Source organism: Oryza brachyantha, chromosome 1 (assembly GCF_000231095.2).
Source record: "Oryza brachyantha chromosome 1, ObraRS2, whole genome shotgun sequence".
Lineage (NCBI taxonomy): Eukaryota > Viridiplantae > Streptophyta > Magnoliopsida > Poales > Poaceae > Oryza > Oryza brachyantha.
Window position 1 is genome coordinate 13,438,874 of NC_023163.2, and position 17,177 is coordinate 13,456,050.

The following is a 17,177-nucleotide window of genomic DNA, read 5'->3' on the forward strand; positions in this document are numbered from 1 at the left end:
GTCTCATTTAACACCGTTAAGTTCACTTAACAGACTAGGGTCAACCGGCGCCTTCAATTTTGAAAACTGGGGTCAAATCTGTAAAGTGAAAAAAATAAAGTCAAATATGTAGTTAGGCTTTCAAACAGGGTCAGTTATGCAATAGCCCCAATGCAGAAAGAGGAGGTGGCAGTACAACAGGAAGACAAGATGCAGGTTGATCCCAAAGGCTCCATGATCTTATAAGAGAAAATAATTTCCATGCCCCTCAATATTTAGCTAATCCTTTCTACATCCTTAAGTTTTGTCTAATACCCTTGAGTTTCTATATTGTTGTCCTACACGCCCATTCTTTTGACCATTAAATTTTTCTCTGAAATGATTGTATTGTCCCTATAATATTACAAAACGGTAAGATAATTTTCAGTTATAATAAACTATTATATTGGCTGAAATATGTATTCATCTTTCTTTGAAATTTTGCATTTAATAAGAAAAGTGGAAATATAAATATTAACAAGCTTGGATAAATTTTGGATGGAGTGATAATGGTGACAGAAGGTGACATATTGTTATGACAACATCCATAATTTTTGAACTTCATGTTCGTTCAAAATTGCTTTTCAAATTTGATGTGTTTGAGTTTTTTTTTTTGAAATTTCAATGAGATTACTTTTCAAAATTTTGAAATTCCAAACTACAAATTCAGTAATTTATCACTTATTGTTTTCTAAACCCAAATAATTTGTACATAGAATTATTTTAGGGCACAAAGAGAATCGACTGATATTAGAATGGCTATGGTGCTTCCGGTCATGATTTAGTCTATTATTGTTTTTTAAACGCAAATAATTTTGTTATATGTTCTCCAAAACGCCCATCCTCATGTGGTTTGGTGATGGGTCATGTTTGTGGTGTATTCAGTTACTCACTTCGCCTGTGGTCCTTGGATCATCAAATGCCAAGTATTCAGGTCATGGAAAACCTGGTACTGCAGCTCTGAAAGAGGCCATGCGACCCATACTGCCCTGTATCCCCATGATTTATTATTTCCTACCTGAATCAGGTATAACGTCCTGTTTAGTTTATAATTTTTTTCCAAAAATATCATATTGAATCTTTAGATATTTAAATGGAACATTAAACATACATAAAAATAAAAACTAATTGCACAGTTATAGAAAAAATCGTGAGAATCTTTTAAGCCTAATGAGTGCATGATTAGCTATACGTGCTACAGTAACCAACATATGCTAATGGCGGATTAATTAGGCTCAAAAGATTTGTCTAGCGCTTGTTAGGCGAGCTGTGAAATTCATTTTTTCATTTGTATCCAGAAACCCCTTCCGACATCCGATCAAAACGTTTAACGTGAAAATTTTACCATAATTTTTGGCAACTAAACAGGGCCTAAGCAAAATCATTTCAAGAAGCCGCAACTGTGTTGGCTTGACTGGGTGTTGGCATGGGAAGGTGGGGTCTGTGCAGTCCTATTGTTGGGATCAAAATCTCCGATTGTTTCTCACAGAAAAGTTTCTGATTTCCGACAAATTGATCAAATGAACAATCAGGCTGCCACGGAGTCGATACAGCATTGGTCCAAAGTCGCTTGTATCAGGTTCATGAAAAAAAAAAAACCTGGTTGGAAAGAAGCCATCTATCACCAATGTTTTATTTTTTCTATTTGAATCATGTTTGTTTTTTTTCCTACTTTAATCAGGCTTATGAAACTTCGAGTACAAATTGTTGAAAGGCGGGCGGCTGGCCATTTCGAGAAGATGCAACTTTGTTGATCAGACTGAATGTTTGGAGAATGGGACCGTGGCCTTCTTGCTGGGATTAATGTATCCAATCCTTCCTCGGACTGACATGCAACGAAATCACAATAGGTTGTGTTCGAGTAATTTTGATAATTTTCGTGGCCTCCAATCAGGTTCAACAGGCTTGTAATTCTTAGCAAGAATCTTACAAAAGTTAAAATAAGGACCTGAAGAAAGTGACCTATACTACAACAATTCTTGGAGAATAATTGGATTTCAATTTTTGTCCATTCCAGATATCTGGATTGTTCTATCGATTTTGAACAAGTTTTGTCACAGCCGAACCTGAGAAAGTCTGTACAGGCAGACATCACACAAGTACATGAGAACATGGGAATCCTACAACGATGCAGATCAAACAAAAAAAAGGAAAAGTTGTAAAAGAAAAAAAAATAAAACTAATAATGATGCTTTGCTCTGTTCCTGTTTCCCTGCTGGCACGAAAACAAAACTGTCTTCTCCTATTAGCCTAAGAAAAGGTGGTCGCGGCTCGCGACGCCGCTTCTCACGCCGGCAGCTCGAGCCGAAGGCCCATGCGGCTCGACTCCGCGCTCAAGCCGCTCAGGTCGCAGCGCGCCTCCGCCGATGACGACCTCCTCCTCGAGGCGCGCACAAGCGGCTGGAACCCGAGCGTGAGCTCCAGCCCGACCTCCTCCTCTTCGTCCTCCTCCACCGGCACGGGGCTCTGCTCGGCTTGGCTCACGTGTGAGCCCGCCTCGACCTCGGTGTCCTCCGATCCCGCCCGCGGCGGCACGTCGTCGATTGCCATGTTGTTGTTGTCGGCGTCCTCTACCACATGGTCGTCGTCGCCGTCGTCATGGTCGTGGCTGCCGGCGGACTCCTCCTCGTGGGCCTCGTGGCTCAGCGCAGGGTGGAGGAGGAGGTGGTCGTCGTCATGGTCGCCGACGACGACCACCGCCTCGGGCTCCGGCTCGTGCGTCGGGCTGCTGCTGCTGGGGGACGCGGCGCGGCGCTTGGCGGCGGCGGCTGCTCCGGCAAGCTTGGCGCCGTGCTTGGAGTTGGAGCTGGACGAGGCGCGCTTGAAGCGGGTGCGGCCGCCGCCGCGCGCGACGCGGAGCAGGTTGGCCGCGGCGTCGGCCTCGGCGTCCTTGGCGACGTGGCGGATGTCGTAGGCCCTGAGAGGCGGCGTGGCCTGCGCGGCGGCGGCGGCCTCGGAGGAGACCTGCACGACGGGGTCGCCCTTGAGGACGGCCTCGACGGCGGCCTGGCACGCCTGCCACTGACCCGACCAGAGCAGCCCGACGGAGCCGTAGATCGGGTTGACGATGCGGCCGCAGGCCTCGTAGAGGAGGGAGCGGAAGACGGCGGGGCGGAGGTGGTCGGGCCCGGCGGCGAGCAGGTTGAGCAGCCCGGCGCGGCCGTAGAACTTGGCGAGGAACACGGTGGCGTTGGCCTGCGCCTCGGGGGTCTTGATCCACTGCAGGCACGGCCGGATGGTGCACCCTTCGCTGCACCCCTTGCGCAGCACCCGGCAACCGTTGCAGCTCATCCGCATCTTCGAAAATGCTTCCGGAAACCCCTGTCGCGCTCTCCTATCAACTGGGTGCCGGACTTGTTGGAGAAACCGAGGCGGTACTATTCTTCTTCTTCTCCAAGCCTATGCGACTCGACTGCCCTCGTTGGATTGGAGCCTCGGAGATGAGATGTTTGGTGTGAGAATGACGGGGAGCGGAGGAGAGAGAGGGGTGCCTGTTTTATAAGTGGGTTCGGCGCCAGTGGTTTCGGAAGCCCGGGATTCGGCGCCGCAGCAGGGGAAAAAAAACACACGAGGAGAAGCATGCGCGAGGCCCACCCGCGTGGGTTAACTGGGGGCTTAAGCGCCAAGCCGCGTCCGAGGAATGGATTCTACCTCCAAAACTGGAGGCGCCACGGCCGGGAGATTTCGGTGGAACCGCGTGCTCTCCTCCCTCCCTCCCCCACTCTCTCTCTCTCTCTCTCTCTCTATCTATCTCTCGCGTGCCGCTACCACCCCGCCGCGTCGTCCCGGAGTACACTAGCAGCAGTACACACTTTTGCCACTGTTACGTATAGCAGTACTAACTCGTGTGTCTCTTAATAACTTTATTTTTTGTTTTTCTGTATTTAACTTTTGATCATTTGTTTTATTTTAAAATTTATAAAAAAATTTAAAAAATTAGTTACGCATAAATACTATTTATATTTTATCATCTAATAATAATAAAAATATTAATCATAAAAAATTTTTAAATAAGATGAAGAATTAAAATATTATATAAAAACTAAAAGATAAAGTTATTATGATACACAGACAAGGCAGTGCGACGTAGAACTAGCAGAGTGCTCCAGTTTTCCACTAGCTTCCATTTCCAGAAACAACGGCAAGGCCGTCCGTTGATTTTACAGCAAACCACAGGTCGTTCGACGTGGCAATGACTCTGATTCTGCAACGAAACAATTCCGCCGGGACCCAGCTCATTTCCCCCTCCCTTCTACAATCCTGTAACACAGTAAAAAATCGTCGCCGAGTAATCGTGGCTAATGTTTGCCTACGCCACGCTGTTGTATCGTATAATTCTACTTCCATTTTATAACGTGAGATTAAACTATAATATTTGATAATTTATCTTATTTAAAAAATTATGAAAACATCATTTATTTTATTTATGACTTAATTTATTATCAAAAGAGCTTTAACCACGACTTGTTATTTTTTTTATATTTATACTAAATTTTTGAATAAAACAAATAATCAAACATTACAATCAAAAAAGTCAAACATCTTGTGTTACGAGAAAAAGTTAAACATGTTATGTTACGAAGCGAAAGTATGGGATGAGATCATAGATGAATAGTGATATGAATTTGGTACATCTCGTGGATCAAAACGGATGGATAAGATTTAGTGCTACAGTACTTGCTACAGTAATAAATAGTGTTTTAGTGGTACTGTTGCTACAATGTTTCGGTATCGTCTTTATCATTGAATCGCTGTGTCACTCACATGACAGTGTCTTTCTGCAGTAATGCAGAGAAACCGCCCCCGAAAGTATTAAATAAAGCAGAGAAACCCCCTAATGCCTTGTTTAGTTCCTAATTTTTTTTCCAAAAACATCACATCGAATTTTTGGACACCTAAATAAAGCATTAAATATAGATGAATCAAAAAACTAATTGCATAGTTATAGAATAAATCTTGAGACGAATCTTTTTGAGCCTAATTAGCCCATGATTAGCCATAAGTGCTACAGTACCAACATGTGCTAACGACGGATTAAACGGATTAATTAGGCTCAAAAGATTCATCTTGCAGTTTCTAGGCTAGCCGTAAAATTCATTTTTTTATTCATGTCCGAAAACCCTTTCGACATCTGATTAAACATTTGACGTGATACTTCTCCCAAAAAAATTTTTAATCTAAACACCACCTTAGTATACTACCTTAGGTAGTGTTTAGATTGAGAAAATTTTTGAAAAAAGTGTCACGTCAAATGTTTGACCGGATGTCGGAAGGGGTTTTCGGACACGAATGAAAAAACGAATTTCACCGCTAGTCTAGAAACCGCGAGACGAATCTTTTTAGCCTAATTAATCCGTCATTAGCACATGTTGGTTACTGTAGCACTGATGGCTAATCATGGACTAATTAGGCTTAAAAGATTCGTCTCAAGATTTCTTATATAATTGTGCAATTAGTTTTTTGGTCATCTATGTTTAATGTTTTATTTAGGTCTCCAAAAATTCTATGTGATGTTTTTAGAAAAAATTTTGGGAACTAAACAAGGCCTTAGGTGGTGTTTAGATTGAGAAAATTTTTGGGAGAAGTGTCACGTCAAATGTTTGACCAGATGTCGAAAGGGGTTTTCGGACACAAATGAAAAAACGAATTTCACGGCTAGCCTAGAAACCGTGAGACAATCTTTTGAGCCTAATTAATCCGTCATTAGCACATGTTGGTACTGTAGCACATGGCTAATCATGGGCTAATTAGACTCAAAAGATTCGTCTCAAGATTTCTTCTATAACTATGCAATTAGTTTTTGGGTTCATCTATGTTTAATGCTTTATTTAGATGACCAAAAATTCGATATGATGTTTTTGGAAAAAAAATAGGAACTAAACGAGACCTTAGTATGCTGCTATGATTAACCTGCTCTGACACTTCGCGTGAGGAGAGGAGTTGCGACGTAGGGATGGCCATGGGTCGATCCGTGGATATTTTAGGGTCGACTCTAGTTCAACTAAATGAACTAAATTTTATTTTAAAATAAAACTTAGTTTATTTTGTTGAAGTAGAGCTGGCCCTAAACTATCCGCGGGTCGACCCTTGCCCATACTTAATGCGAGGAGAGCAAGCAGATCCAAGACTCCGGGGGTAGCACCGGCAGTGGGTCCCAGGGCGCAGGGAAAGGAGAGGGTCGTGTGCGTGCCCGAGAGGCGAGGAGCCGAGGAGGAGGAGTGCGCGGGGGCAGGGCAGCGCAGCGCAGCGCGTGGCGTCCACGTCCCCGTGGCCCCCACCCAGCGAGCGAACAGGCAAAGCTAGCTAGGGAGCCCAGACCGCGGCGCCACACCACCACGTACCGCGGAAACTGGAAAGGAGGGGAGGAGGGGGCTCCCGGTTTTGTGGAAATCGTACAGCGACGGCCCCTGTTTCCGCTGCCTCTGTGGGCGCGCGCGCCCAATACCGTGGGCGGGTTTCCGGATCTCCCCTCTCTCTCTCTACACCCTTTCCTAGTCATCCGCCCCAAGAAACCCACGTTTGTTCTTTTTTCCCTTCGTCTCCATGGTTTTTGGCTGTTGCACCCGTGCCTGTACCCACTTTGTTCTCTCTCTCTCTTCCGTCTCACTCCCGTTTCGTCCTCTCGTGCTTATCTGTTGATGGACTCAATCAACGTTAACTGAATGCGGTTAGCGATTTGTTTAAGGAAATTGGCTTTTTGGGTCGCCCACTTGGCGTTGCGCTGAGATGAGGCATGCATATTATTCTTTTCCTTTTTCAGCCAAACTGAGGGCTATGCGTCTCAAAGTTTCGTATAGATTGACCAATTTTCGTAGGATGGCTTAGGCCGCGTTTGTTCGTTCACGCTTCTCGAACAGTGTATCTTTTACAAAAATTTTCTATAAAAAAGTTATTTTAAGAAATTATTTTATATTTTTTAATAAATAATAATTAATTAATCATGTATTAATCGCGGGGTAAGTTAACTTAACTTTACCCAAACGAACACGACCTTATTCATAGAATAGAAAAAAAATTGGACGGGTGTATCAAATGCCTCCTATTCTTACACCCACCGTCTTTTACTCCCTCCGTCCCAAAATAAACCAATTTTCCACTTTTTACCTTTAATTTTTGACTCTTCGTCTTATTTAATTTTTTTGCGATTGATATTTTTATTTTTATTAGATGATAAATCATGAATAGTACTTTACGTGTAACTAATTTTTTTTAAATTTCTTAAAAAATTTTCAAATAAGACGGATGGTCAAACGTTAGACACGGAAAACAGAGAATTCGTTTTTTTGGGACATGGGGAGTACTTATAAACTAAAATTTTATTTTTTAGAACTTAAATTTTGAATTGACTTTAAGGTTTCTCACTAAAATTTATTTTATAGCATTGACTTTTAGATCACTGAAAACATGTATATAATATTTTTATTTATAAATTATTTTTTATTTATAAATATGCCGTTTGATTTCTTTTTTCATTAAACACCCAAATAATCGTCCAAGGATTGGTTCCTCTCTGGAATTCAACAACAGATAATCAGCATAGAAAACTTCAAGAAAAATTATGATGCACACGGGAAAATGTACTACGACTTCTGCTAACAGAATACTAGTTTTTAATCTTTAGCTCCTTTTGGGGATTTCATTTTTAAAATAATGTATGTTTTCATAAAATAGTTTACATACAAAATTATTTGGCGCAAGAGAATCGTACCAGCCAAGCACCATCTCTTATTCCTGTCCAATATATAGAAAGTTAGTGGGAATTAGGACTATCGAAGAAACCATAATAGTGGACTAAACTGCGGGCCTTCCACATAAAACACGAACACCGTACCACCTAGTTGCAGAATGATGCATCTCAGTATTATGTCAAAACGATATTAGTAAACAAGATAATTATTTTGCGAAGAACACCACTTTCAATCGAAATTGCTAACGAACTATTGTTCAAGCGTTAATACTATTGAACACCGAGTTTTAATTATGCAGAGTGTAAATGCTATTGTTTTATAGTTGTATCATTGACAAATTAATTTGTATTCTGCAAATGGAGCCTAAATGCATATAAGAATTTTTTTACTAAAAAAACACATCTTTGAACTTCAGTGGCAGAGCCATCTCTTGGGCTAGTTAGGCGACCGCTCAAGCTTAGTCGCTGCAAATCTCACTATGGATTACCATCGATGTATGTGAAAACTAGTTGGTTATCAGAAAATACAATTAGTTGTCCAGTCTATAGCAACCTTTCAAACTATTAACTACGTACCCACGCTCCATCTTTTCGCTTCTGTTTATTCTTATAAGCCAACATTCAAAATTTTAACTTAGTTAATTTTAGGATTTTTATATTGTATTTTATTTTTCAGTTTTGACTTTTAAATCATTAGAAATGCGTAAATAAAATTATCTATGTATTATTTTTTATTTACAAATATATTATTTGTTTTTCTCTCTAAAAAACCAAACGATCAATCCCTCATAGGCTCTCGGAGTCATAGAATAATTGGAAGCTCGGAGATATGAGCTATAAAGTTTGTACATGGTTTTATGGAACTTATTCTTATGAGATATATTAATCTATCCATAAGTAAGACTAGCATATACAAATCCCATAGGTTTATACAGCTTGCCCTCTCTAAAGGACTTAAACCACAGCCATTCTCTAGTATTTATATATCGAGGGAAGTCTTGAAAGGCCAACCGTGTTGCAACTGCTAGCATCTATACTAGCGGATTCGAAAAAAATATACAGAAGAAATGCTCACCGGCCAAGAAATAAAAAATTGTACTAGGATTGTTAATCCGGAGAATCCCCCCACCCACCCGGGTCTTCTTGAATCCAAGGGGTGCCAGGTTCGCGTAATCCAGGAGACAGGCCCGCACCATTTGCTCCAGTTGATCGTTGTTTAAGCCCACCACCCCCTCCCTTGTCTACGTTCGTTCACACACCACACATCTACAGCCATGTACTACCACAGTAGTACAACACACACATACGGTGTTTGATCAGCACAAGTGGTTGCTGCCTAAAAAAAATATATATAAAACACAAGTGGTTGCTGACAGCTCCCATCTCATCTTTTGGCTTCTGCATGTACCTATGAGCTAAACTTTAAACTTTTAAGCTTAATTTAGACTAGATTTTAGTGTATTTCTATTAAAATTTATTTTTAAGCCTTACTACTCCGTCCAAAAAAAATATATTTTTGAGTTTTCTAGGTTGAGCGTTCAGCGTTTGAATTTTACGGCCGCGTTCGGCTACACCATTTTTCTATCTAGATTCCCTTGTTTTTTTCCGTCCGCTTATTTTTTTTACAAAAATTTTTAATAGAAAAGGCTAATTTTTTAAAAAATATATTAATCTATTTTATATTTTAATAATTAATAATTAATTACATACTAATATATACTAATTATATATTAATATATTACTATGTTTTTCACACTAATAACTAAACCTCTACTGGACCTCATCTTCCCCTCATCAAACACGACAGTAATAGTAGTTACTAATCTGTCCCATAATAACATCAGTTTTTAATTTTCGTGTCCAAAGTTTTTACCATTTGTCTTATTTACAAAATTTATAAAAAAATTAAAAAAAGCCACACATAAAGTACTATTTATGTTTTATCATACAGTAAAATAAAAATATTAATGATAAAAAATTTTAAATATTGTATCTACAAACTTAAAAAATGATCTCATGATCTCATGGACGGAGGTTAGTACTGCGAGTTGCGAGCGGCCGTGGAGTTGGGCATCCCCACGCGTACGCACGCCGGGGGTGGGGTCGGGGTGGTGGGGGTGAGCCGGTGAGGTGACAGTGAGCGCGCGCGGCGTCGTGATTCCGATTTTTCGTGTTCAATCCGTGGCAAAAATCGTACGCGCGCGCGCGTGGCAGCGGCAGCCAGAGCCTTGTTGGTCCTAGGAGGGAGGAGGGTGGTGGTGGGTACTACTACAGTAGTGTAGTACTGGTTGACACTGTAGCGTGATGGCGTCGTGATTGTGCGCAATTATTCCCTAGATTTCCGGGACTCGGCCGTCCATCGCCATCGGTCCGAAAACAGGCAGCTGCGTCCACGGTTTTGGGAGCCCAGGTTTCCGGTTTTGTTGGAGTAGGGAGCTCTCTCTCCAGCTTCCCAGCGATCGGCTGCCTGCCTGCCTTGGCCCCACCGACGCATGTGTTTTTCCTCTCCATGGAATCTGGATACAGGTGGCTACTTCTGGGCTCCAGCATTTTCTTTTTTTTTCTTTTGGCAAGACAGCATTTTCTTTGGGCTCTTCTCTATCCTCGTCAGTTAAAAATCACACAGCAGCATTGCTCGGAAGTAAAACTCTTCCGAGAGAGTATACATGGGCTCAACGAATCCTTTCAAAGAAAGGACAGAAAATTCTTTGGAAGAGTTTTCTGTTTAAGCGTTACCTACTCCGTTGTCAAATTCATGTGGTTCCTTTTAGATTATATTTGGTCGTTCATTTTGTTTGAAAAATTTATATAATTATTAATTTATTACTAAAATAACTTTAAACAACTTATACCATTTCATATTTGCACAAAAAATTTAGGGGCTTTTGCAAATTCAACACATGTTTTTTTCTATATTATGAGGACATGTCACTAGAAAAATAATGTTAGTGTCACATTTGCAATTTTCTAATGTTAATTTTGTAACAATGTTTCAGATCAATGACACATGCAATTGTCCAAAAAAATTTAAATAAAATAGACAGTCAAGCATAAATTCAAAAGTTAACAATTGTCAAATCCCTCCGTTCCAAAATATAAGGCACAACCATCTTCTATACAAAGACCAATAAACATTTATCATATATTTATTTACTCCAAACAAACCAATACATGTTATCTATTTTTGCTTTAGTTTATTGTTTTACCAATGCATGTAGCAATGTAATTAATACATGTCTTATATTTTGAAACATATGAATAAAATGGTTGTGCCTTATATTTTAGAATGCAGTGAGTAAAAAACACCAGAGAGAGTAATAAATTAGAACAGTTTTAAATGCAAATAGAATAAAATTCCTGTGTTGCAATAAATGGGATACAGGAATAGCAATATCATCTCGGCCCCAGATTTGGAAAATGGAAAACCCTTGGCCCGCATGAATTGCAATGATGGATACAAATGTAGTTCTGTTCCTGGATTCTGTGTCGCTTTCTTCAAGCTGTAGGAGAAACGTCAAGTGGATGTCTTGTAAAACACACGACTAGAGCAGTATATATAGAATTATGTTTTCCCCTTCTTTTATTTCCTTATGACAATGGCTGACTGCCCTTCGTGGCCTCTTTGCGTGAATTAAAAATACATAATTTAAGAAATGGATTTATATAATACTCCATTCATTTTATAACGTAAGACTTTGACTTATCTATTGATCAATATTATATAAAATATTAGCATTCATATTAATCTAGTTAATACTAATAAGTCAAAATAATAGATGGAGTAGCTTAATTTCACATCACAAGAAATGAGATTTAGATAAGCAAAATATTTTTATTTTATTGCATATGACCTCCGTTCTAAAATAAATGTCATCTTCAATTTCAAATGGGTATTACCTTCGTCTTAAACCTTTTTCTTTTATTATATATTACATGTGTTCTAAAGTATCTATTATGTACTACCTCCGTTCTAAAATAATTATGACATTATTGTCAAATTGGTATATTTGTTTTGGACAGAGGGGCAATTTGATTTTATTAGCATATATCCATGTATATTTGTTTGTTTGTTATTTCATACGCTTATTTTGAAACGTATGTAGTAGTATAGATACGGGCCTACCATCACCCTCTATATACGTCCTTACTGCAGGGCAGTTAAATACTTGTACATATAATTGTCCCTAGAGTCTTTCACATTTAATTATTATACTAAGCCCGCGTTCTTTCGAGGGGTTTCGAGGGGTGGTAAGTTAACTTACCCCAACGCAGAAAACGTAGTAATAAATTAGTATATGATTAATTAATTATTTAAAAAAATATAAAATAGATTAATATGAATTTTTAAAACAACTTTCCTATAGAAAATTTTTGCAAAATATACGTCGTTTAGTAGTTCGGAAAGCGTGCGCGTGGAAAACGAGAAAGGTAAGTTAACTTAGCATGGCAGTTGAACTTTTTCCAAAAACATTACATCGAATCTTTCCTTAAGGCCCTGTTTAGTTTCCAAAAACTTTTCCAAAAACATCACATCGAATCTTTGGACACTTAAATAAAGCATTAAATATATATGAACATTAAAACTAATTACACAATTATAGAAAAAATCGTGAGACGAATCTTTTGAGCCTAATTAGGACGTGATTAGCCATAAGTGCTACAGTAACCAAAATGTGCTAATGACGGATTAATTAGACTCAAAGGATTTGTCTCGCAGTTTCTAGACGGAATCTGAAATTTGTTTTGTATTTAGACTACATTTAATACTTCAAATATGTGTCAAAAACTTGATGTGATGTTTTTGCAAATTTTTTTGCAAACTAAGGCTGCGTTTAGTTTAAAATTTTTTTTGATGAAATGTCACATCGACGCGTACGGTCACATATTTAAAAGTATTAAACGTAATGTAATTACAAAATAAATTTCAGATTCCGCCTGAAAACTACGAGACGTATTTCTTGGGTCTAGTTAATCCGTCATTAGCATATATTGATACTGTAGCACTTATGGCTAATTATGTACTAATTAGGCTGAAAAGATTCATCTCATGATTTCCTCCATAACTGTGTAATTAGTTTTAATGTTTATATATATATTTAATATTTTATTTAGATATTTAATGATTTAAAGTAATGTTTTTGAGAAAAGTTTTCGGGAACTCTAAACCAGGCCTACGATTTCATGACATTTTCTCCGAAAGAGACGTGGCAAACCACGCAAACACAGTTGATGCTCCCATGGCCGCCTGGGCGGGCAAAGATATTTTCCCGAAACTCTGGGGGCCACCGTCTCTCTCGAAACCGATCGGTTTCGCTCGCAGGTTCATGCATATGCCACCCACGGATTGGAGAGATTCCAGCATTCCGTCCAGAGCGCAGCGCCCCCAAGTTGGTCACCACCCCGCTCGGAGGGAAGGGACGGGATGGGGCCCCGTCAATCCAGAGTCAAACCAGCAACGAGCGAGGGGATAACGCCTCCCTCCCTCCGGTCATCCGGTGCCTTGGGCGGTGCAGCGGTTTTGCCCGGCCTCGACCGCGCGCGAGCGAAAGCAACGCGCGGCCGCGGCTCGTGACTTCCCACCCAACGGCTCCCCGCCAACGCGGTTTTCCTCCGTGCAACTTGGAATGGAATACTGCAGAGGCACTGTTCGGCGGAAACCGTCGAAGCCTTTGAAAGCGGCGGAGGTGGTGAGGGAGGGGGAAGACGACGGGAGAATCCGGGCGCCTGGTTGGCTGGCTGGCCAGCCAGCTGATTCTTACGGATGAAATATGCGTGACCACCGAGCGAGAGGGAGCGGGAGGCAGGCAGGCAGGCCGAGTGCCACTTGCGTGCCGAGTTGCCGGAGACGCATTTTTTTTATTTTTGGAATCCATGGGCGTTGGTTGCGGGTTACATCCCCCCTGGCTGAGAACCCGTCCGTCGCTGTCGCCGTTGGTTGGATTGGTATAAAAAAGATACTAGTAGTATTGCGGTGCTTGCTCGATCGAGCGATGGGGTTGAGTCCTGGGCAGAAGGAGTCTGTGGTTTGGTGGGAGAGAATCTAGCGGCGCGGCGGGCACTTGCCGCGTGATATGGCATGTTGTGAAGTGGGCGGCGTGAGCAGCATTAGCACGGCCCGCATTAGGGCGTACACTACACACTTGTCAAGGGGCTCCGGCTGGTGGCTCGGCTTGTAGAGAATATGCATGTCTTGGTTGTGCGCTACAGCTTAAACTGCTTGGTTTAAGCCAAGGAGCAGGGACGGAGCTATAGGTATATACCAGGGTATATCTTGCACTCCATACCTGGCCAATATATACTGTATATGCCCTTAGCACCTATCCGAATTGATTACTCAACTCTTGACTGCATGAAATTTACACTCTCCCACCAGAGACCTAGGGGTGCTAATAGGCCAACCTTTTTCCCTACAAAATTGAAGGTTGGGTTTAAAATAGAATAAGTTAAAATTTTATATATTCCGAGATAAAAAAAATTAAGAGTTAAATAACTTTATGAAATAATCCAAGTGCTTTACCCCATTACTAGTGGACACCGATATAAAAAGTAATTTGTCCGTTCTAGAATATAACTGCGTAAAAAAAGTTAACATTACGACGGAAGTTTGTAGGAGTAACAAGCATTATAGATAAGTGCGGGTAATCAACAAACACGTGTCAGCCACCCATCTCACGACCAAACATATGCTAAATGCGCTTATTTAGCTTGATTAGAGAAGGCAAATTAGTCTCCATATATTGGATTACTTATAACTTCCTTCCGAATATAGCTTTAATATTTAAAAATTGTCCCAAAATAATAGCTATATTTCTTAATCTCGCCACATTTCTTACTTCCTCTAGAATACTACAATAGCTAAAGGGGAGTAGATGCAGGTAGAACACCAAAACTAAAAACTACTCCCCCCTCTCCAAATAAATTTATTTTTTTATTTTTTTAATATAATGATAGACTCTTCGTTTTATTTGAATTTTTTTATTAATATTTTTATTTTTATTAGATAATAAAATATGAATAGTACTTTACGCGTGACTAATTTTTAAAAAGTTTTTTAAATAATTTTTAAATAAGACGGGTGGTGAAATGGACAAACAAAGAAAAAATAGGACGAAGGTTATGTTGACACTGAAAATAACAATCAACGATCACACACGTAGGTCTGGAAATCAAACTTAGACCATTCCAGTGCAGGACCTAATTCTTAGAAATACTGGACGTGCCAGTCAGTTGATCCTGTAACTGACAAGATATAGCATGGAAAACAGTTAACCCTAAAACTGTTATCGGCCGGATAGCCGATACCGTCCCAGGACCCTAGCCGATGGACTAGACGATCGGCTTTACAGGAATTTCATAATAGTAAACATAAATATGCCCAATCGGCTGATTCAGAAGCAAGATGAATACTGAATAGACCAACCAGCCAACTAATCTTAATAGATCGGACCTAAACGAGATAGTCTCAAGATTAACCAGTCGATCGGATCAGTACTCATTGTACGCAAAATTGACAGCCGATACGAGACTAAATATGGAATTAAATATAAACTAGGATACTATACTAATTACCAGCATAAAACAATAACAACCAACAACATGCATACTTATACCAGATCTAGAATATCGAACCTAATCGAGACAGTACAGATCTAAGCATAACTATCCACGGGATTAGTTAATTATTATAACATGCGAATAACATGATAGAAAACAAGCGTAACCCACCAATCAACTCATTAAACTTAGCCAATCGAACAATTTTCTGTAAGCAGATCGTACCAAACACACATAGATCAGATCTAATCGAGACAGAATGCAACTCTGGCACGATATACTCATGGAAACACGAAGATCGATGAGCTTAATGAACCAATCAACAAATTACTCAAGATAATGCTGGCTAGAACTCCAGCGATAAGCCCTCACGAGCGCTCGATCTAATCTGATAACACGAATCTTGTTAACTCGACTGATCGGACAGAACCGAGACAGAATCAAGTTAACCAAAACCATGCCCATAGATTAAACAGAGAAACTCGCGAGGACTTGATCGAGAACTATCGCCACCCTAAGCTAGAATAGATCAAAGCAGTCATAGAACTCAGCCCGCCGATCAACTAGGCAGGAGATCGGATCTAACCGAGGCAGTCCTTCTCTAGTTGATCGACGGGTTTTGACGAGCAGGAAATTACACTGCGAAGCTGACAAACCTCGCGCCGAGAGCTCAAGCAAGTCGAAGGTTTGAGGCGATGCGCCAAATTGAATTGATCTAAAGATAAGATACAAGGACCCCGAGCACCTATATTTATATCTCCGGGAAATAACTAACCGGATAAGAATCCGCTACTACCTGACTTTACATTGCTCGGACTCTAATTAAATAACAGAATCCTAAACAAACTTCGAGATAAATCCTAATTAATCTACACGGACTCACCGTTAAACACCGAACCTATCTTCAAGCTTTAGGCCCAATCGGACTCTCACTCCTGTCCGACCCGGACTCTATCGGCTGCAACCACACGACACCCAGTTTTCCTGTCCCCAGCCGATTCGAGTCTTCCTATCCGATTCGGTCTTCAACCGCGTTTCAATCCATAACGACTATTTGCCAAAATCTGGCGTTAACAAGTTGTACGTCATTACCAATTTCACAAAGCAGGGTCAAATTTTTTTTTTCCCATCGAGAACCTCAACCCCCTTCATCCTTGGTGAAATTTTATATGATACATTTCATTTGAATATTTGTACCACACCTCACAACCATGAAACGAAACATTTTACACCCCTTTAACTGCTAAAATCAACAACATGCCCTCCTAAGCCCAACATGACCCTGTTTCAATAGTTGTTTTTTTATGAATTTAACATCCAAATAATATTTTTTTACTAAAATATTAGCTGCTAGGTACCATAAAAATAAAAATATATACTATTTGTATATCAAATTAACAAGCACCATAAAAACTAGGTTGTATTTCACTTTACGTGTACACTGTCTAATTTCATAGTTGAGGGGTGGCTTAATGTTAGGCACTGATAGTTGAGGGGTTGTAATATATATTTACCTGATGTTTGCTTAATAGTGAGATTCAGGCCCGTTTGGAACTCTACCCACGAATCCTCAACGATCAAGTTCATTTCTCATGAACTGGGCTGAGTTCCTAAGCTGAATTGGCCCCAAAATGGACAGCACATTAGTATGGTCCATCCTATTCGTACCAGTTAACGGCTCTCCGTTCTTCAAGTAATCAAGTAGGCTCTGACTCCCACCCTTCCACAAGTTCTACGAAGTTCCATTCTAACATTATAAATCCATGTTGGCCCGCACATTCGTGATATAATTTTCTTAAGATTTACTGTACTAAAGAAAATTAAAGCCATGGGACAAAGATTATTGGGAGAAATTTTAAAGGATTATGATGTTCAGGAAATTTTTTTATCTAGTGTTTGTTTGGAACAAAGAAACAAC

At 40.3% G+C, this 17,177-nt stretch overlaps 1 protein-coding gene across 1 annotated transcript; it reads right to left on the reverse strand.

Moving 5' to 3' along the window:
- Window positions 1–1,997: 1,997 nt before the first annotated feature.
- Window positions 1,998–3,477, reverse strand: LOC102700671 (LOB domain-containing protein 40-like). Its single transcript, XM_040522565.1, has one exon. It carries the CDS (start codon window positions 3,313–3,315, stop codon window positions 2,305–2,307), a length of 1,011 nt encoding a protein of 336 aa, XP_040378499.1. The 5' UTR covers window positions 3,316–3,477; the 3' UTR covers window positions 1,998–2,304.
- Window positions 3,478–17,177: the final 13,700 nt, after the last annotated feature.